General features: G+C 38.9%; 1 protein-coding gene across 1 annotated transcript in view; it reads right to left on the bottom strand.

Annotated features, from left to right (window-relative positions):
- HDAC9 (histone deacetylase 9) overlaps positions 1-27,508 on the bottom strand; it is a 379,234-nt gene that overhangs the window by 199,625 nt on the left and 152,101 nt on the right. Inside the window, exon 14 of the mRNA XM_008148368.3 lies at positions 24,279-24,328. Within this exon, the coding sequence (XP_008146590.2) occupies positions 24,279-24,328 (50 nt within the window). The remainder of the gene's footprint in view (positions 1-24,278; positions 24,329-27,508) is intronic.

Consider the following 27,508-nt stretch of genomic DNA (forward strand, 5'->3'; position numbering starts at 1 on the left):
GATTTGCTGTCAGTAAGGAGAAAAAAAAAAAATAGGTAAGAGAGGATGGTTGCCTCCATTGACTGATAGTGGTTCCTGGCATGGAATGGGATATTAACAGGTTGGAAAGAAAAAGGAAAGAGCAAGAAAGACTCCACTCAGATGAACACATGAAAACAGGATTAAGAATCTGAGGCAGCAGTACAATAATGGTGGAAGTAGACACCAGAAGGACTTAGAACTGTAAGAAGACAGGTGCTCCAGCATTTGGAAGTTGAAAGTAGAGATATTAAGGGAGTGCCACAGAGTTGGCTCTGGATATGGAAAATAATGTAAATTGCAATACTTTAGGCCAAGAAAGGGGAAAGAAATCATAGTGGAGCAGAAAGCAATACCGCTGACTACTCTAGCTGGTTACTAAGACCTTGATACAGTTGTTAAGACGTGCAAGACAAATTCTTAAAGCCAGAACTACTATAATTTGAAAAAAAAATCTATGTGCTTTTATCTTTGTTTTTTTCCATGCACCACATTTACTTGTCTTTGATCTGTCTGCTGGTTCATTCTTCTGCCTGATGAGCGTGTGTGTATGTGTGTATACACACATGTAAGTGTGCAATAGGGGGGAGTGGTACATGAGCTGAAAGGGAGATTAGGATTGATACAAAAGGAAAATAAAGAAATTAACACTTGAAAAAGTATTTTGTATCGATGCACTTACAAAATCCAGGTCTTGTAATGAAAGAGAATTTTCCCCACCAAATCCTTTACATACTATGAACTAAGCCTAGAGACCTCAGAGTATAGCCCTATGCTAGTGATAGCATCAAGACAATGCTTCTCTAAATGACAGTTTAGAGAAAGAGACTCTACCTATGACAACCAGGCACATGGCTTGCTGACCTAAGCTCTAGATAGGATGTGACTAGAGGAAGAAAGAGCCAAAAGTCATCTCTCTGGTCCTGAGAGACTGGAGAAAGGCAAAGAAAAAAGGTGCAGTGAAAACAGGGGGAGCAGAGAGTGATAAAGGAGCAATCCCAGAAAGAGGAAACTGTGTTAGGTAAACTGATTAAATAATAAGCAAGTCTTTGCTCCTATTTATACCTGGGACCTTGAAGTCCATGTCTACACTAAACTTCCAGCATCACATAAAAAGTCTACGGGGTAGTGTAAGTGGAAGATCAGGCCGAAGCACTCCGGAGATGCTCACTTGTCCTGTGTGGTATGAATGGAAGCCTCAAGTTCCCATAATTCCCTAGGGCAGTGGTCGGCAAACTCATTAGTCAGCAGAGCCAAATATCAACAGTAGAACGATTGAAATTTCTTTTGAGAGCCAAATTTTTTAAACTTAAACTTCTTCTAACGCTACTTCTTCAAAATAGACTCGCCCAGGCCGTGGTATTTTGTGGAAGAGCCACACTCAAGGGGCCAAAGAGCCACATGTGGCTCGTGAGCTGAAGTTTTCTGACCACGGCCCTAAGGTATGCTATGGGAGAGCCTCTGATGGACTAATAATGATTGGGGTCAAAAAGGGTCCACAGGGGAAGCTCAGGGGGACCCCAGCATCAAGAAGAGCCAAGGTGAAGCTGCTGGAGCTGGACACCCCATCAAGATCCATTTTGTGCAGTGAAATTAGAAATCTGGAGAAAATCAGCTGCTGATTTTCAAATCAGAAACAATCAGGTGGAACCATGAGATTGCCATGGAAACTTGAATATTCAGAGGACAACCTGAGTATCAAACAATCCCATCAGGATTCTAACCTTCCCTCAAATCCCCAAATGCCATCTTGGAAGAAGAATCAGAGAGACAGAACAATTGCCTAAGCAGACTGTGCCCAACAATAAGTTGATCTGGAAGACTGAATTTTAAAACTAAAAGAAGGCTATTCAAACTCAAAGGGACTGATATATTGTTAATTATAGAGATTAGTGTCTTTGGGGGGAAAAAAAAGAAAGAGCATATTTATCACACCTATGGAGTGAACATGGGTAGTTTTATGTCTCATTTACAAAGTCAGACATTTATTCTGCTAGATGACGGGGGAAAAATTTTAGTCAGGATCTGGGGCAGAAGTCCCTAAGGATATGCTTCATACATGGCTAGGTATATATAACTGTATTTTAGAATTAATTTAGCAATATGCAACTTACTGCCTCCCTCAGAATTCATCTGGAATGTTTACCAAGCTTCTGCTTATATACTATTCTAAAAAACAGTATGCTTTCAACTTTCAATATTTCTGTCAATGTAAGGAATGTACAAAACCTGAAGCTAGCTTTAGTAATCTGCTCAGTAATTATCCACAGAGGCCTTGTTTTATTGCCAGAATTAAAATATATCAATCTTGAAATAATCCCCCAAATGTTCAACTCACTAACATCAATACAGGGTGTCCCTCAAAATGTATACACACTTTAACAGCTGATAGCTCAATTTTGAAAAATGAAGTATATTTTAATAAATGCTGCCTTTATAATTATTCAAAGTGTGTATATACATTTTTGGGACACCCTATATGTAGGAGGGTCCGGATCTAACATCTGTTCAAAACTAGGGTTCAGAAATATTAGGTGAGGCTCTCCCACAAAAAGTCTTTCCCTGAAGGGAACCGAGGAAACATGGTAAGACAGGGTGGAACTGAGAATCATACAAGCCTGGCCAGGAAGTAGATTCAGTCCTCCAGGAGGCGGCGTGATTCTGAGGACAGCACAGAGTCTGGCACTGAGACCCTGAGCCCACCTCCTAGGGACTCCTGGATCTTCAGGAGGGCACCAAAGAGTGAAGAGGTAAAGAAAGCTGTAATTAAAACCGAAATAGGCAATACATTTTAAAAATCTGTAAAACGAGAGAGAGAGAGAGAGAGAGAGAGAGAGAGAGAGAGAGAGAGAGAGAGAGAGAGAGAGAGAGATTGAGATTGAAGTAGAACTCTTTGGTATCAACTTAAATATTTTATAATGTTAAAAGAGGGAGAAAGGCACATTTGCTACTTCATGATGGACCTCAGAAAATCCAGAGCAACTAGAAATGTGAAAAACAGATAATAATCTGCAGAGGTCAGCAGGACTCACTGATTAAAAAACAAACACCAGCTGTGTGGCTCAGTGATTGAGCATCATCCTATGAACCAGGAGGCCACTGTTCGATTTCTGGCCAGGCACATGCTCAGGTTGTAGACTCGATCCCTAGTGGGGGCTGCAAGAGGCAGCTGATTAATGATTCTCTTTCATCAATGATGCTTCTATCTCTCTCTCCATCTCTTAATCAATTAAAAAATATTTTAAAAACAGACGCCCTGACTGGGTAGCTCAGTTGATTGGAGTGTTGCCAAGGTTGCAGGTTTAATCTCTGGTCAGGGCACATACAAGAAAAACCAATGAATGCATGGATGGGTGGAGCAATAAGTCAATGTTTCTTTCTCTTTCAAAAAATCAATAAATACAAAAAGGAAAGTACAGGAAATGGGGAAAAAGGAATCCAGCAATTCAGAAGAATATATCAATTATTCATACCAGTGTTTATCTAAGGCTCCTAAAATAATTAGGAAAATGCTCTCTCTATGAAGACTTGGAGGAAGTGGAATAGGAGGAGAGTAAGAGCCCCCAACAAGCACTATTTATACATCTATTGGTAAAAAACAGCCACCAGACAATGCTATCTATATCTGAAAGGAAGTCTAATATCAAGCTGCAATCTCTCTTACTAGTAGTGAAAGAGAATGAGGGACAATAAAAAAACCTGCTGAATCAAATATGACTTATGGAACATAAATGGTAGAAATGTGATCTCATACTCTCAAAGTCAAAGCAGAATGAAATTGAGGAAAATAAAAGAAAACTACTATGAACATTTTAGGTTTTCAGTTTTATTATTATACTAGTGGCCTGGTGCATTGATTCATGCACATTGAAAGGAAATTAATTAGAAGAAATATTTTAATATCACTATTCGTCCTTTTTCTATAATAGAAGTGTCAACCAATTCACGATTGACAATGACAGATCAAAACATACGTGTGCGACTGGCTTCAGTGAGAGCATTATATGTACTAGTCAACTTAGCCTTTTATATCCTATATAATAAAAGCCTAATATGCAAATCGACTGAACTGCATAAATGCCCAATGGAACTCACCAGTTGCTATGATGCGCACTGACCACCAGGAAGCAGATGCTCAACACAGGAGCTTCCCCCAGCCCGCAGGCCCCAGGCCAGCCAAGGCAGGTGGGGGCCCCCCGATCGCCTGACTGGTCATCCCACAGAGGAAGACAACTGGTGGCATGGATGGGGCGGTTGGGGGGCGGGGCTGGCAAGTGGGCAGCACCAGGCCAGCCAAAGCAGGTGCCAGCGGGGCCCTCCAATCACCCCACTAGTCACCCCAAAGATCGGCCCTGATCGCAGGATGGGTTGGGGACCATATCTGTGCACAAATTTTGTGGACCGGGCCTTGAGTATATAGAATAAACTTGCTTAATTAGACCTGGTTTCTGAATTAGCTAAAGTTTTCCAGCCCAATGAAGCACCCCAACTTCTCTTTCAGGGAATTGTCAGCAACACAACAATAAATATCAACATGAAGCAGATTATTATTATAGATCATTCAAAGAGAACAAAGGGTAAAATATTTAACTGCAGCAGTGTTTGACTATATTCTGCACAGCGAGAAAACCTGAAGTCATTTTCAAGGTCCACATTTCTTACTTCTTTTCAGTTGGGTCAAGTTTCTAAACTTTCTAAATCTCTGTTTTCTGACTAATGAAAAAAAGAATAGGATTCCACTGAGTCTTCTATCTACCTACTCTAGGAATTCTATGAGGATCAAATGAGATAAGGCATGGGAAAATGCTTCACAGACATTGATTAAAATGTAAAATGTTTCCACCTGGCTATAAAGCAAGTCGTGTTCCTGGGCTGAAGAAACTCTAAGGAGGATAGTCACTAGGGAGAGGAAGCCGGGTGCTGCTACATGACATCATTACCCAGCACCCACAGCAACCATTTCTGGGCTGGGCTGGGCTGTGGGCTACATTTTGCGCTAGGGGGTCTCGGCAGCGTCGGCTGCAATTTGGTGGGGTGTTGCTCCAGGGTGGTGGCGGGGACTGTGTCCCACTTGGGGGAAGCCGAGTGTTGCTTTGTGGGCACCAGGTCTGCAGTGCCATTTCTCTGTAAGTGGCCAGTGTGCATCATGGGCAGCTCCTGCATTGAGCGTCTGCCCCCTGGTGGTCAGTACACATCATAGTGACTGATCGAACAGTTAGACACTGAGCATATTAGCGTTTTACATATATAGATATTACTCTACAGTTATGGTCTTTATTATTAACTAGAGGCCCAGTGCCCAAAATTCATGCCCGGGGGTGGGGGTCCCTCAGTCCAGCCTGCGCCCTTTCACAGTCCGGGACCCCTCACTCCTTACTGCCCACCTGCTTGCTGCTCCTTACTGCTCGGCTTGCTACTCCTTAGTGCTGCCGTGGAGGTGGGAGAGGCTCCCACCACTGCTGCTGTGCTTGCCAGCCATGAGCCCAGCTTCTGGCTGAGCAGCATGCCCCCTGTGGGAGCGCACTGACCACCAGGGGGCAGCTCCTGTGTTGAGCGTCTGCCCCCTGGTGGTGAGTGTGCATCATAGTGACCGGCCGTTCTGTCATTTGGCGATAATGGTCGCTTAGGCTTTTATTATATAGATAACAAATAATAAGAAGAATAATTTTAGTTATTATCTCATGATGATAGAGTACTTAATTAAGATCCAGGCACTGTGCAAAGCTCTTTGTCTATATTAAAACACATAATTCATACAACAACCACTGACATAGGTGTTACTATTAAGCAGTTGTGTCTTTGAAAATCAGAGAGGTTATTCAGCTAGTAATTAGTGGAGTTGGAATGAGAACCCAGAAAAAAAAAGGATGAGCTCTTAACTCATATTGATTTTTATGCTACTATAATCATAATCTAATAACTAAGTAAATAATACAATGATTTTAAAACACATCCTAACCGTATTTGTAGAATCAAAGATTTCCCGAATGAAGCTAATTAGCTAAGACCTATGTGAATGTTTTATATTAAAAGTGTTGAATTTTACCGTGTAAAATTGTACAATATATTCAACCAATTCAAATGCCACAAGTTGTATCTGGACCGGCTGGGCTTTTCCCAAGTGTTGTAATGTGTTTGCCATTTTTCTAATGCAGAGGCTCTCATTGGGGGTGGGGTGCTTTTGTCCCCCAGGGGCTACTTGACAATTTCTGGAGGCATTTTTCGTTGTCAGTACTGAGGGGCAGATGTGTTTCTGGCTTCTGTTGGGTAGAAGCCAGGAATTCTACTGAACATCTCATAATGCAACAGGCCAGTGTAACAAAAGAAGTATCTGACTCAAAATGTCAATAATGCCAAGGCTGGGAAAGTGAGAACCATCTGAAGAACACAGTGCTGCCCTCTCCGCATTGGCTGCTAGAAATTGCAAAGCCAAATCTGAGGCCTTTCTCTAGTAAACGTAGTCGCTACTATAGCACACACGTTAGGTAACTAATTTCATTCCTGACTCCTTGTATTTTCACTTCTGAATGATTACCACACCTACTCTATAAACACACACACACACACACACACACACACACACACACACACACACAGAGTTCCTATTTATTTGTTTTGAAAGCTGCTTACAATCCTTTATTATGGAATATGGCAACACTAAAAAGAAAATAGAAAGAAGAAGCGGGAAGAGAGGGAAAGCAGAGAGCGAGCCCAGAGAGGGTGGAGGAAAGGAGACAGAAGGAACAGGGAGGAAAAGGCTTTATATTTTCATTGTGACCTTTTTAAAGCTGTGCTTTCTCTCTTGCTTTTTATTTGGAAGACAACCAAGAATTATTTTTGTCAGTATTGGGGTTTTTTTAATCCAGAATTTACCCAAATAATTATGTCTACTCAATAGAATCAACACTAATATAAACTTATGTTAAGAATTGTTCTGCCCTTTTCTGTTTCTTCAGTTTCACAAATGTTAGTGACAGAGCCAGGAAAAACCTTTCACAGTTCTTATCATTCTTGTGCTCCAATCTCCACTTATCTTTCCTTAATACATCAAAGAAAAGGGATTGCAATTTCTTTTAATGGCCTCAAAAAGGAAATAGTTATATAATATCAGTGGCAAAATAAAAGATCAAGGACATCATATGATTATCGGCATCCATACCAAGAAGGAAAAAAGAAAAGAAAGAAACAATTTCTACCCATTGAAAGCCGGTCCTGAGAAAGTTGTTCCTGAGAATGTTGGGTCTGTCACTGCACACCAGAGGCTATGGAGGGCCTGATGCCTTTGCGCAGCCACGAATCACCGGGTATCCTCACCCTTCCACTTCCTTCCAAACAGATTCTGAGCATTGGAAAGCTGGGTGCAATATATCAAAGCCTACAGTTCTCACAGTTCATTTATTCCACCCAGAATTAGGTGCATGAATCCAAATGATAAAAAATTCATGATCTGGATTTAGCAAGAAATGAAAGATGTTGAGTGCCCTATCACCTGCACCCCCACCTCTTATTCCAAATACCCTTTTGGGTATTCATGGGATGGTCTTCAGTTTGTGTGTGTGTGTGTGTGTGTGTGTGTGTGTGTGTGTTGTTTCCTTGTTTTTTTAGACAGAGGGAGAGAGAGAGAGACGGAGAGAGAGAGAGAGAGAGAGAGAGAGAGAGACATCAGTGTGAGAAGCATCGATGGGTTGTCTCTCATACACGCCCCAACCAGTGATCAAACCCACAACCTGGCATGTGTGCCCTGACTGGGAATCGAACCTGCCTCTTTTTGGTGTATAAGACACTGCCCCAATCAACTCAGCCAGGGCTGATTATTTTGGTGGTTGTTGTACTTTATTCTGGAAATGGCCACATAAAAATGGACAGCAAAATACAAGTGTAATATACAGTACACAAAATAATTCAAGTTCAAAGTAAGTTAACTGTCCACAGATAGATCTGCCACTGGATAATATACACTGTCATGTAATTTATGGTTTAAAAAACAGCAGTAACAAGACGAAGACAAATATAGACAAAAAGGAGTCCATGAACAGGGACAAGGTACCAAAAAAAAAAAAAAAAAAAGCCTGGAGAGACTCATATATGGAAGTGGCACAGATTAGGGCTACAGCAGTAGCCACATGTTCAAATAATTCTGGTGCCAGACCAGTAATGCCGATGTAATGTAATGTCAGGAAAATGAGCTGGGGCCCTAGGTGCAATTCTTCAATTATAAATACTGAGAATACACTTTTAAAAAGTTGTCAGCCAGGCTTAAAAAACACACACAAGCCGAAACCGGTTTGGCTCAGTGGATAGAGCGTCGGCCTGTGGACTCCAGGGTCCCAGGTTCGATTCCGGTCAAGGGCATGTACCTTGTTTGCGGGCACATCCCCAGTAGGGGGTGTGCAGGAGGCAGCTGATCGATGTTTCTCTCTCATCGATGTTTCTAACTCTCTATCCCTCTCTCTTCCTCTCTGTAAAAAATCAATAAAATATATTAAAAAAACACACACAAAAAAAAACACACACAAGCCTGGCCAGCATGGCTCAGAGGTTGAGCGTCAACCTATGAACCATGAGGTCACAGTTGTCAGGGCACATGCCCGGGTTGCGGGCTCGATCCCCAGTGTGGGGCGTGCAGGAGGCAGCAGACCAATGATTCCCTCTCATCACTTATGTTTCTATCTCTCTCTTCCTCTCCTTTCCTCTCTGAAATCAATAAAAAAATATTTAAACACACACACACACACACACACACACACACACACACACGAAAAACACCTGTTTCTTCAATATGGATGCTGGGCTGCCAATACATAACTTCTGCTGTCCAGAGAGACTTATTTTTACACAAAGTTAAAAAATTCTAAAGCAGGAAAGGGAAAATAGTGTCTCACAGGAACTAGCTGGATTGGTGCCTTGTACACAAGGATCACAACCTAACGCAAGGAGATGTCTTAGGGTGGGGCACTTGGAGTGTCATTACATGGGGTGAGTTTATAAAGGATTCTGGCTTCTGCCTGCAGATACAACTGAAGCAAAGATGCACAGGTTAGCATTTCATGTAAATGCTCAAAATATTCACATCAGTACAGAGTTTTATTGCATTATTGTTATTTGAGAAGATAGCGACGAAAATTGTAATTAATTCAGCAATCATTTTAAATTCATTTGAACCATGTTAATTGTAGCAAAATATGAAAATGTAGCCTCATATTTTGGACCCATGTTTGTTAAGTCCAAGTAGAGTTGCAAATGAATTCATGGGCTTCTTACAATGAATAACCTCATGGCCTTTCACTTAGTGAACACAACTTAAGAATAATTGGTCTAAATTTTCTCTATTTATTTATGGTATAGAAAAATGCAAAGAATGATGTTCTCACCCTCATAATAAGAAAAAGGCTGAAAAATATTAACGTGGAGGTGTCATTTGGGAGCTAAAGAAACCTAAACTGTCAAACATTTTAACTGGATTCTTGAAAGGAGGAAAGAGAGAAAAATGAGGCAAAAAGAAATATTTAAGAGATGACTGAGAAGTTCTCAAAAATAATGAAACCACAGATCTAAAATATTCAAAGCATAAATAGAAAAAACACATACCACAAAATCAATTATAAACATATGAGAAAACCTAACTGCTGAAAACTCAGCAAAAAAAATCTTGAAAACAGTCAGAGAAAAGAGACACATTACATAAAACTGAACAAAGGAATATAGCAGATTTCTTAATAGAAAAAGTTCAAGCTCGAAGACAATGCAATGCCATTTTCAAGGGGAAAAAATGCAACTCAGAATTCTATATAAGCCAAAAATATTTAAAAAATAACTTTAAGAGATAAAAATAGAGTTTTCAGAAAATAACAGCCATGCCATTGTTTTTGCCATCAGACCTGAGTTACAAAAACTGATAAAATAAATCATTAAAATACCAGGAAAAAACACACAGTATAATACCAGATAGAAATATGGATTGATACAAAGAAGTGAAGAGTGTTAAAAATGATAATAATGCAGGCACATGTGAGACGCTTGCTTATTTCCATTCCCTTATAAAAAGAGGTAATTGACTACCTAAAGCAAAATAAAAATAAAAATAAAAATGTGTGAGGTTTATGGCACATGTAACAAATAGTCAAATGTATGACAACAAAAGCACATAAACTGCTGTAGGATTCTTATTCATACAGTAGAGTAACTACTGGAAAGTAGACAGTGATAAGTGTTAATAAGTGTAAATGCTAAGGAAACTATTAAAGAAATAAAGAGTTGCAACAAATAAGTCAATAGTGGAATTAAAATGAAATATTTTTTTAAATATTCAATCCAAAAGAAGGCAGAAACAGATATTGAAGGGAAAAGCAATCAACTAACCGACCAACCGACCAACCAACCAATAACAGCAACAACAACAAACCCGGATGGGACAAAATAGAAAACTAACAAGATGACAGATTTAAATTCAAATATGACTGAACGTAAATTCATATTCACTGGCCTAGAATATTTCTATCCAAAGTGTGGTCCAGGGAACCATGGCGGTCCTCAGAGTGTTCCCAGTCCACAACAAGCAAGCACTTAGAACCTTCTTAGAAATCTGTTTAGAATAATTTTATATCTGTTGAATCTAATAAAAATAATTGAGGTTTTCATGTTGTAAATCGCTTTTAGTAATTTATTTTAATGCATTTTATGAAAGTTTTGCTTTATAATAGCTAGGAAATAAAACATAAACAAACAAAATCTTGTGCTTCACATGCCATTATTTGAGAAGGGTTAAGTTCATAGAGAAAGCCCTTTTTCTTCCAAATTGTACAAAGAAAGAACTCTCTTGGGGTAAGAGGGGAAGAAATAAAAGGTGAAAGTAAAGGTAAAAATAGGATGTGTTATGAGTGTTATTAATAAGTCAGCCTTATCAAGATAAGTTGTACCAAGATACAATGACTACCAATAATTGTCTAAGTATTACACCAATACTTTATACCTAGAGGTTCCATAACTCCACGATTTGGAGAAATTGTCAGGCTTTCTAATAAGCTTTATAATAGAACTCCCAAGTTATCTTTGGACAAACTTTCCTTTACCTTATCCCATTTTCTTGGGTGGTAGCTTTGGCAAGGGTATCCTCAATGTTAAGTTCAATAACACCATATATGTATTTGTTGACTTTAGAGTTAGAGACCTTGAAAACTACCACTTCCACTTACAAGCTGTTCACACTTGGCCATGTTCATTAATAACAACTCCAAAATAGAGCCTGGCTAGCGTGGCTCAATGGTTAAGCTTGGACCTATGAACCAGAAGGTCACAGTTTGAATCCCGGTCAAGGGTACATGCCCAGGTTGCAGGCTCGATCCCCGGTAGGGGGTATGCAGGAGGCAGCCAATCAATGATTCTGTCTCATTACTGATGTTTCTATTTCTCTCTCCTTCCCCCTTCCTCTCTGAAATCAATAAAAATACATAACAAAAAAGAAAAATGGAGATAATACTACCTTCCTCACAGGATTACTAGAAAACTAACAATTTAATAAAATTAAATTAGTTAATGCATGTAAAGTGCTTAACATAATACAACACAATGGTGAAAGTAGGAAGTTCTCAGTAAATGGTAAGTATGAAAACAAATGATCCCAGAGTTTTGGTTCCAACATTACTTTCTATTCCATAGCACATCAAAAGCAAAATCATATGTGATCATGCTGGAAGCCAGAAACTACCTCCAATCAGAACACTACATTTTTTAAAGCTACATATGGATCTAGTTCAACTAGAGTTTCCTGAATGAATGTGGACCTTTTCCAAGCACATCCAGTGTAGCTCAATCATTGGCACCTGAAACAAAGCTAATGCTCGGAAAAGCTGCACATGATAGAAATTAAGCTACCTGTACTGAAAGTGGATGTGAAAGTATTTAACAGGGAAACAGAATGACTTAAAGGAAAAGGAATTTGGGCACAGTCTCCTTTGTATAACATAAACGCAGCTTGTTGATTCCTTTCCGAAATATTCCAGAGTTAAAGATAGTATTATTGTGCCCATTTACAGAACAGGTTTCACATGCACTACGTGGGCATGGCAAAGTGGTACACGATTCTTCCTAGGATGTCTTGCATATTTCACCCTGAAAATTGGGAACTAAAACTCCTCAGCCAAAAGGAAGCATTCGTTCTATAGTGATAAACAGGGGTGCAAAAAAGTAGGTTTATAGTTGTTCGTAAAAGACATGCAGGTTATGATTATTACAACAGCTTTACTAACTCAAAAGAATTTCCCTCACAACTGTAAACCTGCATTTGCCCACCCTCAATTTCCAGGCAGGGTTTTAATGTGGCTAAAAATCTAAAATGTGATATAAAAAACTCTACCCCATTCAGGTCCTGCAATTCATGTATAATTTAGTTAGTGTTACACCAGGACTTGCAGCTCTCTTTTGCCAGCATTAGGGGCCTCCCTTCCCTGGCTTGGTATTCAGAAACATCTGGAATGTCCCTTCCACCCTGGAACTTTGTTGTCATACTAGTAGTTCACTTCTGTCCCTTATAGAAACTTTCCTATCCTATAACTATTTGCACAAAGGAGATGGATTGCATTCTAAGTCTTAGTCAACCAAATCCCCAACTATGTCATAGTTGAGCCCCAAAGAGGATGATAAGCACATTCCATTAATCACCTCTATTTTGCAGAAGTAAAGAAACCAAGGCCCAGGAATATCAAATGCTTTGCCCATTCCTGATCATATAGGATCCTGCCACTCAAAGTGTGGTCCATGGTAAGCAGCACTGATATCACATGGGTGTTTGTGAGAAACGCAGAATTTCCGGCCCTGCCAGTTCTGTTGAATCAGAATCTACACTTCAGTGTTGCAGAGTGGGAGAAAGACTTGGAAAGCAATGACAGTGTGTGTGTGTGTGTGTGGTGGGGGGGGGGGGTCTGAATCCAAATGTTCTAATTTCTAAATCAAGGTTCTTTGCCCAGGTGCTTCATCACAATGGCTTCTGAAAACAGTGCCCCCTCCCCTGGTTCAAGTCTCCCTAAGGTGCCCTGATGCTAATGGCAGAACATCAGTTGGGCAGGTATGCCAGATGAGACGGCAGGGTTTCAGAGCTTTGAAGAGCTTTTAAATCATACCCCTGAGACAGCAGCCTATTTATTTTCTGCAAAACCAGACCTAATTAGGGCCACCTGTCAGCGTGAGGAAGTGTCCGATGACCATCGCTTTTTCTCTCCTGTAGAATACTAATGAAAGTCATCTTTCTGAGCCGAGGCCCTATGGTATTCTTTAGTGTATTCTTCTTCAGATGGCTCTGCAGCCTGTGACAAGGGGAGTTCCTCCCTCTGCCCACGTGATACAACATGCCAGCTCTTTGGATGCATATATTCATTTCATGTTAGATGTTCTGCTAAAAGCCCGAGACCTTTGAAATGGAGCTGGGATGGATTTATGATGACAATGGGTGGGTGAACCCACATGCTTTCGCTCTTTTGTTCAGCCCTGGGAGGAACACTTAAATGACAGCACATTCCCGTGGGATCACTTGTAGATTATAATGCCCACACCTTAGCTTCTTTAGTCATGGTGAGATGAAAAAGAAAGAGCAGCTACGGGGAGGACCTCCAGATTCCAGGCCAAACCATGGATATGATGAATGAATACTGTGACCGAAATTCCATATGGAAAGAAGGCGTGAACTATCAGTGCAGCAGCTGGAGGAGGCGAGGGGCATGTCGTGTGTGTTGATGTTCTACAGACCGCCTCACAGTGTGATCGACTGCTTTCTGGAAGCTCTACTGACCTTGCATGTGCAATTTCTCCATCTCCAAAAACATACTCTTTACTATTTATGTGCCAGTGACAGGAATAGAGGAACATGTTTGTTGGGGCCAAGTGTTACACTTTGAGACTTGAAGGATCCTTACTTAAGATATTGGTGAACTAAAGGATTTGCCAAGTAATATATGGATTCCTGTGGGTTATGTGGTCAGTCAAGGAATTTGAGAGTCACCACTGTTATTCACAGCTTCAGTGACCTGCTGCTCAGTCTTTCCAAGATTGAGTCAGAGATAAAGCCAAATAATACATTTTCCCTACTGTTTCTTCATTTAATCTGATGTACATATTGCGTAAATGGTATTTCATAATATGCTGACCTTTTTATTCTCTAAACTGTGCATGTTAGAACCCTATTCCTATCATGAGCAGCTTAATACAATTAACTCTGACTCAGCTGGTGTGTGACATGAGTCCTCATTAACTCATCTCACAGTGGTTTGGTCAGATGGTAGAGATTTTTCAGTGTTCTAGATAGGGATGAAATGCTGTGTATGGCTACATAATTTTTTTTTACCCCAGATTAATAATGTCTGCATACATGGATTTAATACTTTACAGGAATTTCAATAAAGAGCAGAATGCTTTTGGCAAAATAAACAATTGTGCTGTCTGATGGCTAGGGCTATTGTCATTTGGGAGAGGAGTGTTGACAATCATATGAGGTTGAAATTATGGAGAGTGTGTGTGCATAGCATTGTGGTGAAGAGTTTGGGAATCAGATTTCGACTTCACCACCTACTAACTGTGTGACTTGAACAACTTACTCTCCTCTCTGAGCCTCAGTTTCCTTTACTGTAGAAAGGGAAGCCTCAGTTACACCTTTCATAATAAGACTCCTGGAATTGCTATAAGGATTAAAATATATAAGGTAGCTTATATATATTTCATATGTATTTACTGGAAGCTGTATATAGAGAATAGTTTCTGATGTGAGGATGTGAACCAGACCAGTTTTATATGAGAACCAATAGAATAAAGAGTTCTCTCGGCCCCTGGCTAAACCAAGGTATCTCACCTGTCCCTCTCCCTAAGAGATAATTCATTAAAGTCAATCATCTGAACCCCATTAGGGTCAAACTTAAGAGTTATTATTTTACATATATGGTTAGAGAACAGTCCTAAATAGCTTAGTCGACATTTTTTATTGGTTTGTTTCATTTAATATTGAATATACTAAGGATCGGAAACTGATAGTTATTAGTAAGAAACGTCCTTGGAATTCAGATTCCAAAGTCTGAGTTCCTTGCATTATGTACAACTGATCCTGAAGAAATTGAGAAGTCACCACCCTTTGGTTCGTGCACTAATCTAAGGGGATAAACAAATCAGTTACCCCGAATCTTTCAACTCGGATATAAATTAGCAGGGACCAGCCAGAGGCAACTGAGGCCACAACATAACAGTGTTACTCAAAAAGCCACTTAAATGAACATGAAAAAGCACTGGGAAATGTCATGCAAATGTCAGGGCATTTTCATTATACTTGAATATGGGCAGGTGTTAGAATACTGTATCTAATTTGCAGCTGCACAATTTATACAGGAAACTATGTCTGAATAACGTCGCTGGGGACTGGGAACCCCAAAGCACGTAATGCTGCTAAGCTGTGGAGCCACCCAGATGTCTCACAGCCCAGGATCTGCTGCTGAGGCCCAGATCTCTGAGTCCTTTTGAACTGTGCCCCTAGCCTCAAGCTCCTCCAGCCCTCCAAGGTCAGACCTTAACGGAGACCTCAGGATTGCAGGTTGTGCCTGTAAATCCAGGGTGCCTGCCCCACAGCACCACAACTCAATCCAGGAGCCCAAAAGGAGGCCGAGAGCGGTGTGTGTTCTGGATGGGACAACCCTACCCCTGGTTGTTCACATCTTCATGGGCAGATGTGAAAATGGGGACTCAGAACTCTGAGCAGTCTTGACAAACCACCTTTGACCCCCTGAGCTTTAACTGCTTTCCCATCATCCTGCCTTGGGCCCTGGGCACAGATCTCATTGTTCCCTGTGTCCCTCTTCAAGTTAGTCACCACAAGAAGCCAAGACTCCCAGACGATCCCTCCCCCATCAATCCCAATCTTCAAAAGGCAACATATCCCAGCAACCACCAGTTCCATCTCCAGCCCCCAACATGCCACACCCCCTTCTTTGCTTTCTTTTCTCTATAACATTCATCATTACACACACATATTTATACTAATGTGTATTTGCTTATCTGTCTCCCCCACCAGAATATAAGTTCAACCATCAGGACAGAATTTTGTTCAGTGATGTACCTGCAGTTCCTGGCACATAATAGGCATTCAATAAATATTTATTTTGTAAGCAAATGAATAAATAAGAAAATCAATGAATCCTTCCCTAAGCTGTGGCAGCCACCAGAAGCTGTGCGTATATTAAATCCAAAGGCACAGAGACTAGTGTCAATTAGTATTTGGCATCTGACTTCTTTATGACTTGATATTAATGGAATAGTGTCAGATGCTGTCACCTGCACTTGCTAGCCTTCAGAATACAGACTTGAGGCCTTTACTGAGGAAAGCTGAGACAATCTATCTTTAGAAATATTTCATTAGGAAAATGACTCTGAATCTTTTTCGACTAAGAATCCAGATATTCTAATCACCTTCGATCCATATCTCTATTAGCTCCCAAGTCTTTATCACTAAAGTTGATAAATAAAAATAGAGTATTAACATAGACAAATAGTGATAAAAATGATATGTAAGAGGGAATCAAAAAGGAAAAAAACACACACATCAAAATGTAAGAGAAAAACATGAGGCTAAAGATTGTTCCATCTTGGCACATAGGAGTCTCTCACACATGTTTAAATTAATAAATGGATGGATGGATGGATGGATGGATGGATGGATGTTGAAATGTGTAAAGGGGAGGCAACAGGTTAAGTAAAAAAAATGGTCTCTTTGAAAGCAAATTTCACTACTTGCAGGCCTTGTATTTTTAGTTCCTTAAATGATTACATTTCAAACTAGTGTAGGATCATTTTGAGAAGTCTTTACAGATCCTTATAAAGAATATGTAGATATGTGTCCACAGAAATATTAGAGACCATGCAAATCATATTACTGATAATGTAACAGAATAAACTCACCAAATGAGATGGATGTAAATCATTATAAATGTATTAGTCTTTTAACAGTCTCATTAGTATTCATATAAACAATGATTCAATATATGCTTTGTTTCTAAGATAAGTGAGCCATTGCTTAGGAAGTCAAGTCCTTTACTTATTTTATATTTAAAATGAAGCCTGCACAATAACAAGAAGGTGCTGGCCCAGAAGGCAGGAGCTATGGGTCCGCGTGGGGGTTGGGAATGATTACCTCCGAGGAAGTGGGCCATGAACTACCTCCCGTTTCAAGCACTCCAAAAACCACTGTATTTTTGTTTTGGATTTTGAAAGAAAAATTATTATTTGAAAATTCAGCCATTATGCTTCACTTAACTTACTGTCAAAATACTTCATGACAGCACATCCAATAATGATATGCCAATATTATGTATGGGATAGTATTAGTTTGTTACAAGGATGACTATCTAGACCTGGAACTATCCTGGGTAGAAATATGACAAAGGGAAACTGCATCAGAATGAAAGGCTGATTGGGACTGGATGTAGCTGTATTTCAGGCTGCACAGCATAGAAGCTGTAGCAACCTGCTTCCTTTAGGTACCTCAGTTTCCTTTGTGAACTCAAAACTTCTGTTTGATCTAAGGCTTTATGTTATCTTGACAGTCAGAAGTGGCAATCAGTAGAAGACTGTATAATTCAAATTTATTCAAGTATGCTTTAATTTTCCAGAGTTTTTGTTTCATAGAACCATAGGTTTCCTGACTTAGGTAGAAGCTTAATGTTCTCAAATACATTTACCTTCAGCAACTACAGATCTAAGGAGCAATGTCTTCTTGTCACGGTGCTTATCATCAAGACACATAGGCAAATGGAGAACATTATTATAGTACAGGAAAATGATAGAGCAAAAAATTATTTTAAAAATGATATATTTTTTCTTCCCTGCTACTGAATCATTTGGTTGATATAGTTGCACATATAATTTTCTATAGACATTGTAGTGCCAAGAATGTAAAAAAACACATGGGTAAAGCTTTGATGATGATTTCATTTTGATAAGAGAAGAATTTTAATACCTTTGCTATATTGAGGTTTACTTTAAAAAGAAAATGAAGATAGAATTTCAAAATGCATCCTGTGATCCTCAGCCATACTGTCAAAGCAACTAAAGGAATTTCATCGCAGATGGGATGCTACAGCTAAGTGAATTAAGGAGGATGTTAAGGTTTTCATTTATAATTTTCCTCTTTTCTGCAATGGGCATCAGACACTTAAAGACTCTATGAAATTTTACATCTTTAGTAAACACAGAGTAATGTGTATATGTTTATCTCTGTGGGAACATCAGCTATGCAATCCTGGAAACTTCCTTTGTCACGGAGAAGGAATTCCCTGGCTTGCACAGTATTTTGTACTCCAGTTTCCCAGTCTGGGGCAACATGATCTTTTTGCAGAATCCACAGCACAAATAAAATTTTTTTCAAACCATTTCATTAAGGCGGCTTATCTGTTTTCCTTTTCCCAGGTGCCCTGGGTTGTTCCTGCTGGTATCATTTGCATCATGTTTGAAAACTAATGAAAACCCAAATACAATTAGGAAGGGGAGATGAAAAAAGAGAGATTCCAAATCAGGGTGGATCCTCTTATTGTGCTGGAGGGAAGAGAACTGTGATGTATCTTTGATAACAGCAGTGGAGGAAATGAAGTACTGATTGCAAGCCAGGACTGAGCTGAACATTAATACGAAGGAAATCAACATTATCCTGATTACTGCACGTGAGAAACAGATGTGACCCCCTCCTCTCTCTATGGACACAACAAAAGGCATTGTGCATGCTCGGAATAACTGGGTGTAATAACATGAGATGCATATACTTAGGATAAAAGGGAGGGGTTCCTGAGTCATTATCAAAACTTTAGGAACATCCCAATTTTGGCATAAGCATAGGTTTTGATGCAGAAAACAATAAGTCATATTAATTGGCAACTGCTTGGTGCAAATGTCAAAAATATGGTGTGTTGTTATAACCTAAACAGTTAATACTTAGATGACTCCCCTGACCCTCACTCATAACTGCCCCTTGCAATACACAAACACATTCATGCCTAGTTTTTTCTGGACACTTTTGCTTATGCCTGCTTGAGTAACCCTCACACAACCTCTCTTCTGTTCTGTTCTGGAAGTCTCATCCTTTGTGCCCCCACAGCACAGCATTTCTCCAAATCAGCCAATGAAAAGGCTATGAGCAACTTGTCTTATTCCTTATCTCATTCCTGCACTTTGTTAAACCATTGACAACAAGTCTTACCTTATTTTTCCTGCCCTTCACTCTTCTTATGATGGCATATGACATGCCTTCTAAAATACTAATTTTGTTTAGGCCAGTGTTGCTAAGTGGTTAGAGTGCTGGCCTGTGCACCAAAGGGTCTCAGGTTCAATTTCCAGTGAAGGACTCATACCTGGGTTGCAGGTTCGATCCCAGGTCCCAGTAGGGGTGCATGCCAGAGGCAACCAATCGATGTGTTTCTCTCACATCAATGTTTCTCTCTCTCTCTCTCTCTCTCTCTCTCTCTCTCTCTCTCTCTCTCTCTCTCTCCCCCCCTTCCTCCCTTCCCTTCACTCTCTCTAGGGATCAAAGAAAACATATCCTTGGATGATGATTAACAACAACAACAAAAAAATTGAAAATAAAATACTAATTTTGTTTTTAAAAAAACACTATAAATAGCAGGAGAAATGTGTTTTAACCAAACCTATCTGTTACATTCAATTCAACTATATAATCATAGATTTGGTCATAAAATAAATCATTCCCACCCGGCTGGTGTGGCTCAGTGGTTGAGCATTGACCTATGAACCAGGAGGTCACGGTTCGATTCCCAATCAGGGCACATACCTGGGTTGCGGGCTCCATCAATGACTCTCTCTCATCATTGATGTTTCTATCTCTCTCTCCTTCTTCCTTCCTCTCTAAATCAATAAAAGTATATTAAAAAATAAAATAAATTATTCCCTGATATTATAATACAATAGAGAAAATTAAAGCAGTCCCTTGAAAGGCTGGTCACTGGATTTTTTTTTTTTTTTTTACTGTTATTGGGGAGAATAAATGTGGAGGACCAATGTGGTATATTAAATGGAAAAATAATGTGAAAGTATAAATGTAATGTAAAATAACAGAGTTTTCTTTTGAATAAATATATGTACATATATCATATTTCCACACATGTAAATTGTATATATCAGATGGGAAAGCTTACATTTTAAACCTGACAGAATGAAAGAAAATTTGAGACATTTCATCCAAACCTGCCTCCTGTGCAGTGAGTGTAGTTAGTATATGGCTGAAACGTCTGCTAAAAACCTCAGAGCAATTGAAATGAGCCTTAAATTACCTCCCCACAATCACCTAATTCTTCTCCCCATCTCCCCCTCCCCAAATCACAAAAAAATGACATCCCTAACCCCCACAGTGTGTCAGAGCGAGGTGCAATCAGATAGAATACGGGCCGAGTAAAAGTTTGCAATAAAAAGCTGGCTTCCTGTTCACAGTCCGACCGAGCTGCTGCTGGAGAGAGCGCCTTGATTAAACTCACGGAGCCTCATTTTTGGCACATCTTTGACCAGTTAGGCTGGCCGGGACTCTGCCCAGGCTCTGCAATTCCTCATTCCTCCCAGGGAATTACTCTGCCTCTTCCACGGCTCCTCCTCCTCCAATCAAGGGTCTGACGCTGCCCACTGACCACGCTGCTGTCTGCCTTTTGGCACGGGGAGCTTGTCTGTCCTCGGATGAAAGTGGAATTCTCTGCTGTCTGCAGGGCTTTCCCCAGGGGCCAGAGCATGAAACCCAAACTTATATATAAAATCATATCCTGTTTGCAAACATCATATTCCCTTTGCTTCTCACTAATCTGGTCCTGTAAACCCCAGCACAGCTTGAGAGCCCATTCCTCATCTAAACAAATGCCATAAGCCCCTTTATACTTTTACAACCATGTCAAAAAATAATATTGCCTGCCAATAGTGATGTGATTGGAGTTGCCTCCTCCGAGCCATAAAAGAAGTGCAGAGTCTGTTATCAATTTCTCTAAGTGTATCAGGGGAATTATGGGTCGATTCAGTTCCAAGTTATAAATGACAACTCAAAAGCCGCAGAAGCGTTTGAAGCTGGGAGCTGATGACGACATTATCATAAAAGCCTGCTCGTCCTTGCTTTTGTGGGTTTTTCTTTTTCTTTCCTTCTTACTTTTTTTCCCCCCCTTCTTTGTGGCCTATCAAGTGAAGAGGGAAAAATAAGGCTGAGAAATGACTTCAAGATTTCTTCACACAGCAGCAGGTCAGATGGCCAGGAAAATGATCACTATTTTTGGTGATATGTATACCCTGAGGAGTGAGAACTAAAATGGTCCTGCGCTGGCTTTTGTTTCCGGAGTCCCTTAATTATCGGTTTCACTAGACTCCGACCAAGTCCTGGGATTTGGTACAATGCTCTTTTCAACGGCGCATTTTCTTGTAGTGCAATCACACAGTCATCAGAAATGAGTCATGCCATAGTAACTAAACAAAATGAAAACCAAACAAAATAATTCAGAAACCTTGAGGTTGTTGCTCAAAATGCAACTCATGGGTGGAGGCATGCGTGTGGAAGGGTTTGGGATGGGAATGGGGGGGCGGTTTGAGGACAAATATGTGATACCTTAATCAATAAAGTAATTTTAAAAAAATGCAACTCAGGAGAGCATACTTTAAAGCACATTATATACCACTCACCCACTGAGCTGCCTGAACAACACTGCCGAATTATCACATGGAATTTTAGGGGATGGTTTCATAAAGTCTCAGGTAGTCTTCTCAAAAGCCATCTAATCATCAGCATTCAGTAAGTATGTAATAAACCCATCTAGTAGAAAGGTATATAGTCTAGGTAACTGGAATTTGTTGAACAGTTGGGGAGCATTTAAGTATTTTAGAATTTAAACCGTGGGTTCATCTTAGATAATCTGAAGCAGAACAATGGCCTAAGACAAAAGCCGTTTCAGTGGTTTCCAAGCTCACTAGGGTGCCCCTATTGTGCCAAGTTGGACCACACCAAGTTCATACTGGGTGTCTTTCATATATGCAGTATGTCTAGAACCGTCTGGGAGGTAAAAACGGAGACTAGTACAAATCCAGAGGATCCAGAGTCTCTCTTAGGACTTATATCAAAACCAAAGATATTAGGGGGCAATATGGTACCTTCATGTATAGGAACAAATTTGATTTGTGGAAAAAAACACACAGGAAGACTGAATCCAACTAGTTCTCTGGTACATCAACAGGACAAGCTTGTGTACACACATGTACACACACACACACACACACACACACACACACACACACACACTCACCTAGACCTACAAACACACCACCAGAAGACCTAGAGGCCAATTTGATCAACAGAGGTAACTCTCTCCAGCCCTTTCCGGTATTAATGCAGGCAAACTAATCAGTCTTCCTTCTCTTGCCTCTGCTCAAGCCTCACTTACCCACCAGCACTGGTACCATCTGGATTAGGTCAGTGTCTGAGGACCTTACTAAGGACTTACTCTCTGACACCCACTGTGTTAGAAGTGACAGGCACTGTTCATTCACTGGGCACATCTAAGAGTTTACTAGAGCAGTTCTGGCTAAAGATAGGAAGTTACCTTGCTATGGGTTGAGAGCAGCAAAGTAGAGGAAGGAACTTTGTGTTCAAAAGGGATAGTGAGTTATAGGCACAGCCCCTTTCAAACTTGGGAGGTGGGTCCTGGGATAAAGGTACTTGTAAATGAGTGGGGGTTTGGGACCACCACTCTTTCAACAGTTTTGATTTCCTCACCATCACCAGACCCACTAAGTAGTCCTTAGCTTTGTTTCTTTGCCTCATTTGCAGGTAATCAGCCATTCTCATAAGATGGTCACTTGGGAAGTTAGAAAATAATCTCAAAGCCAATGAACCCTATTTTAAAAATCAGTTTGTCCTCTGCTTTCTAGAATAATTCTGCAAGCTCCTAGCTTCACAGGAGGATTGCTAAAACTTAGCAAGGATACATATGGGGTAGTGATTATCCTGTGCTGGGGGTCAAAAAGCCAAGCTCACTGGTGAGCTACCACAAAGGGTACCTCACTACACCAGCCATGTGGCCAGCCTGTTAAAGATGAAAGCCATGGAAGCACCTACAATGCTCTTTCGGAACTCTTCCACTTGGATTTTCCCGTCCACCTCATACTTTCAACTTTCTCCTCTTTCCTGTGTGGCTTCAGGAAAATAACCTCACTTCTCTGACACTTCAGGTTCTCATTTGCAAAATGGTGCTAACAATCATGACTATTTTACCAAGTTGTTATGAACCTCTGTTGTACATGAGAAACTGTAAAGTCCTATTAGTTGTTAGTTGTAGTTTCCATTCTTATTTCTAGAGGGCAGAATCACAGGTAAAGGAATATAAAGATTATCCTTGATAAGTCTAACATCACTAAAATGAAAGAATTTTATGAAAATACATGGAGATTCTCTGTATAAAATTCAGTTATAGCAAAATATTGCCTAATACATGGCATACAAAAGACTAGTTTTGTTCTTTCCCTTCCATATCCAAGAAACCTAATTGAATTAAATTCCTTAGTCCTTAAACCTGGTCTAGTATATGTTTTCCCAACATGACTTAGCACTCAGCTCTACAGGATGAAGGTCTATTAATGGTAAGGGTTAACTTTAAATAGATTGCAGACTATTACGTATGCTCTAATCATCCACAAAATGTAGACGTTTTTCTTCATATGTCGCTGGATTCAAACAAATTTGTCCCTGCAATGCGGTATAAATATCCTGGGTCAAAAACATTGTTAATTATTGAAGACAAAAATGGCCCCAGGAGGTTCACAAGCATAATGTCCCACAATTCAAAGCACTTTGTGAAGTTTATGCAATTTTCATCAGGAATATAAATAATGTATCTGCATATTCAGTGTGACTGCATTGCAAACTGAATTCCGCTACAAAACTGTGTTATACCCTCTCGTACTACCTTTTCCCCAGGCAGAGAAAAGCCTGGCAAAGCCAGCTTTGTGAGCAGTGACCTGTGCAGTCACACAGGGCCCTACAGCGATGGGCCTACTCTGGTTACTTCTCTACTGTTACCATCTTGAATTCTTCGTTATTGAACAGCGGGATCTGTATTTTCATTTGGCATTGAGCCCTACAAATTACGGAGCTAGTCATGCAGTCTAGTATAACTTCTACTGAAAAATAGCCTTAAACATAATTGAATAGATAAATCAAAGGAGTTATTTTTGGAAGCTTGTTATTTAAGAGCAGTGAACAAACTCATACTTACCCCAAGTCCACCACAAGGTAATGAAGAAAAAAACTTTTGAGAGGCATCACCTATATAGCAAGAAGATATGAAAAAACATATAAATTGGGACTATAATTATAGTTTTTAAATATTAATTTTTAATATTTCTAACAACTAATTTATAATTTTGATGTGTTTATTAATACATAGTGTGTCACATGGTATTTATCATTTAACTCAGGAGGAAAGTGATCAAATTTTAGATAGGTAAAAGCTCACAGCAAGTAAATAAAAATATTACATGTAGAGTCTATTGCCCCACATGAACAGCGGGATCTGTATTAAATAACTATGAAATTTAAGTCTTAAGATTTGTTTTAACTGTCCCACACATTGTACAAATGTATCACAACATTTTTAAATTCATACTTTACTATGAATAACTCAGCTATTCACTGAGTATATCCCTCTAATGTGGCTTTACAAGCCAATATTTATGAAAGACATCCATTTTTTAATGTTTCAAATATTAAAACATCTATTCAAAGATACAGATTTGTTTTGAATTTATATTTCAGATATAGCTATGACTAAGTATACTTAGCCTCTCCAATATTTATAATTTTTCAAACAAACAAGTTACAAAACACTACAATGAGGATAATACTATTTAGGGATCTATATAATACAATAATATATCTTCTTAAAAATATATGCCAAAATCTTACTTGTGACTGTCTCTTAGTATTAATACTTGAAGGAATTTTAATCCTTTTGGTTATCTGCATTTTTATTTTCTACATTATCTACTACATGAGTAGAAAAAATAAAAATAACTACTCTTAAATTTCTTAGGCTAAAATCTGCCTTGCAAAATAATTAGAGGGAAAGGAGTAGGCATTTCTATATCATAGTCAAATGGCTCTGAAGTGACTCAGATGAGTCACTCAGGAGATTAGTGGTAGAAAGAGGTGCAAACTTCCATTTCACCTTTCCCAATTCATTTTTTCTATTGATGATCAATGAAATAATAATGAAAACAGGCTTGTGGTGGAATTCACATGCCATGTCAATAAAAATCTAAATAGATTTTAATGTCACAGAAAATATTTGATTTTTTTAAAAAAGAAATTTCATGAGTTGATTTTTCAAACGCAATAACTAACAGATGGAAAATGATAAACAAAAATTTAAGTACAAATGAAAAAAATAATACACCTCATTATATATAAGGGTATTCATGAAAAAAAGTAATCAATAGAAAACAAGTCATAAAAGCATATTAAACCTGAAATGCTGACATCAGTAAAAGATACATAAAAAATGTATGGGTAGTTAGGTGGAGGGATAAAGTTTACTTAAGTTGTTGCTCATAACAAAGATATTTCTATATTATTAAATATTTTGCAAGGATGCATTCACATGTCATATGTGAAATTAAAATACATAATATTGTATATTTAATGTCTGAACTCTTCATTCTATAGTTAAAAGAAATAAAGTTAATATTACAATGCAATAAAGTAATTTTAAAAAATTTATGTAAACTCAAAGAGAATAACGAAAATACTGATAAATGTTAAGCTGCTTAAGGAGAATTGTATTAAGTAATGTTTACATAATACAAAAAAGACAAATAATAATTTAAATTTAGTGGTGTGTAAAAATTTTAATTTACTGAATTGATAGGAATTTTTAAAAATAATGTTATGTTGCCATCCCCATGAACTGAGAGCTGACTAGCCACACGATTATGAAAACTGGTAGTAAGAACGACAGGAATATTAATGCTAAGGAAAACCTTGTACCAGAAATGATTGGAGAGAATGTTTTTAAAGTGTCACCTTACAGGGTCTAGAGTATTTAAAGAGATAAATGGTGCACATTTTCCAATCTAATTATTTTGTAAGCTATAGATATCTTTCAAGATACAAAGACTGATAGGTCTGGTCATAATGAACTCCTCTTATTTAAATCCTCCTAACTCTGGAACATAACTAGGAAGAGTAGTATTATCAATTCAACTCAGAAATTTCATAAATGGAATGAATTTAAATTCAATGTGTGTGCACACTGACAAATTCCCCCCACACCACCATCCCCACTGTGTTGAAGAAGAGGGATATACGGGAGTGAAAGAGAGGGACAAAGGAAGAGAAATATCTTGATGGTTCTACATCTCTATACTTATACATGGCAGTCTGGTTTTTTAGATATAAGCCATGAGAATTCAAATTTTATAAAGAACAAAAAAGTATGAAAGGTTAAACTTAAAAAACAATGCAATTGTTCACTTTGAACTTGAATGGAGGAAAATGTGCTGTGTCTAGACTCACATGAGATACTCACATGAGTTCAGAAGTGGTATCAACATTGAATTTCATGCTTGACATCAAGACTAAACAATGCAATGTCCTTGTTTATATTTACTCATGTGGCCTATACTTAATATTAAAATTGTTGCACTAATCCCTGAGAGGTGCCTATGGAACGAACTCCACATATATACCCAAAGCTAACCCTAAATCTTCAATTTTATATTTCACATTAAATACTCAAACCTAATGAGATAAGTGGCTAGCTTATTGGGACTTAAACTTTAAAAATTAAGTTATTGATACTCAGTGTTTCATCGCATACATACATGAAAAGAATTGCCAGAGGTCTAAATTATACATTGGAATTCACTTCTAAACCATCAAATTTTAAAATGATATTTATGTTGAATATTTTGAGAAAATCAGTTTTGTTCAAGTGTCAAATTTCATTTGGAAAAAAAAAATGATGGCATTGCCATGTTTCATAAGTAAACAGTTCCAGCTCATCAAAATTTAAACTTAATTTCTTTCACAAATATGTCTTTTCTCTTAAAGTGTAGAAAATTGTTTTGGAATATCTCTCAAACACCTACATGTAAGTTTTTCCCAATTAAATCCAAAATATTTAGTCCTATATCTATACTGATTTATAGTTTAAGAACATAGTTAAAAAAAAATGGGGGGGGGGAGGATGCTACTTGTTTTCTCTTAATTAAAAAATAATCAATATTGCCCTAGCCAGTTTGGCTCAGTAGATAGAGCATTGACCTGTGGACCAAAGGGTCCTGGGTTAGATTCTGGTCAAGGGCATGTACCTCGGTTGCAGGCTCCTCCCTGGCCATGGCCCTGGTTGGGGCTTGTGCAACCAATCGATGTGTTTCTCTCACATTGATTATCTCTCTCTCTGTCCTTCCATCTCCTACTATCCCTTAAAAAAAAACAATGAAAAAA

The sequence above is a fragment of the Eptesicus fuscus genome, chromosome 14 (genome assembly GCF_027574615.1).
Source record: "Eptesicus fuscus isolate TK198812 chromosome 14, DD_ASM_mEF_20220401, whole genome shotgun sequence".
Lineage (NCBI taxonomy): Eukaryota > Metazoa > Chordata > Mammalia > Chiroptera > Vespertilionidae > Eptesicus > Eptesicus fuscus.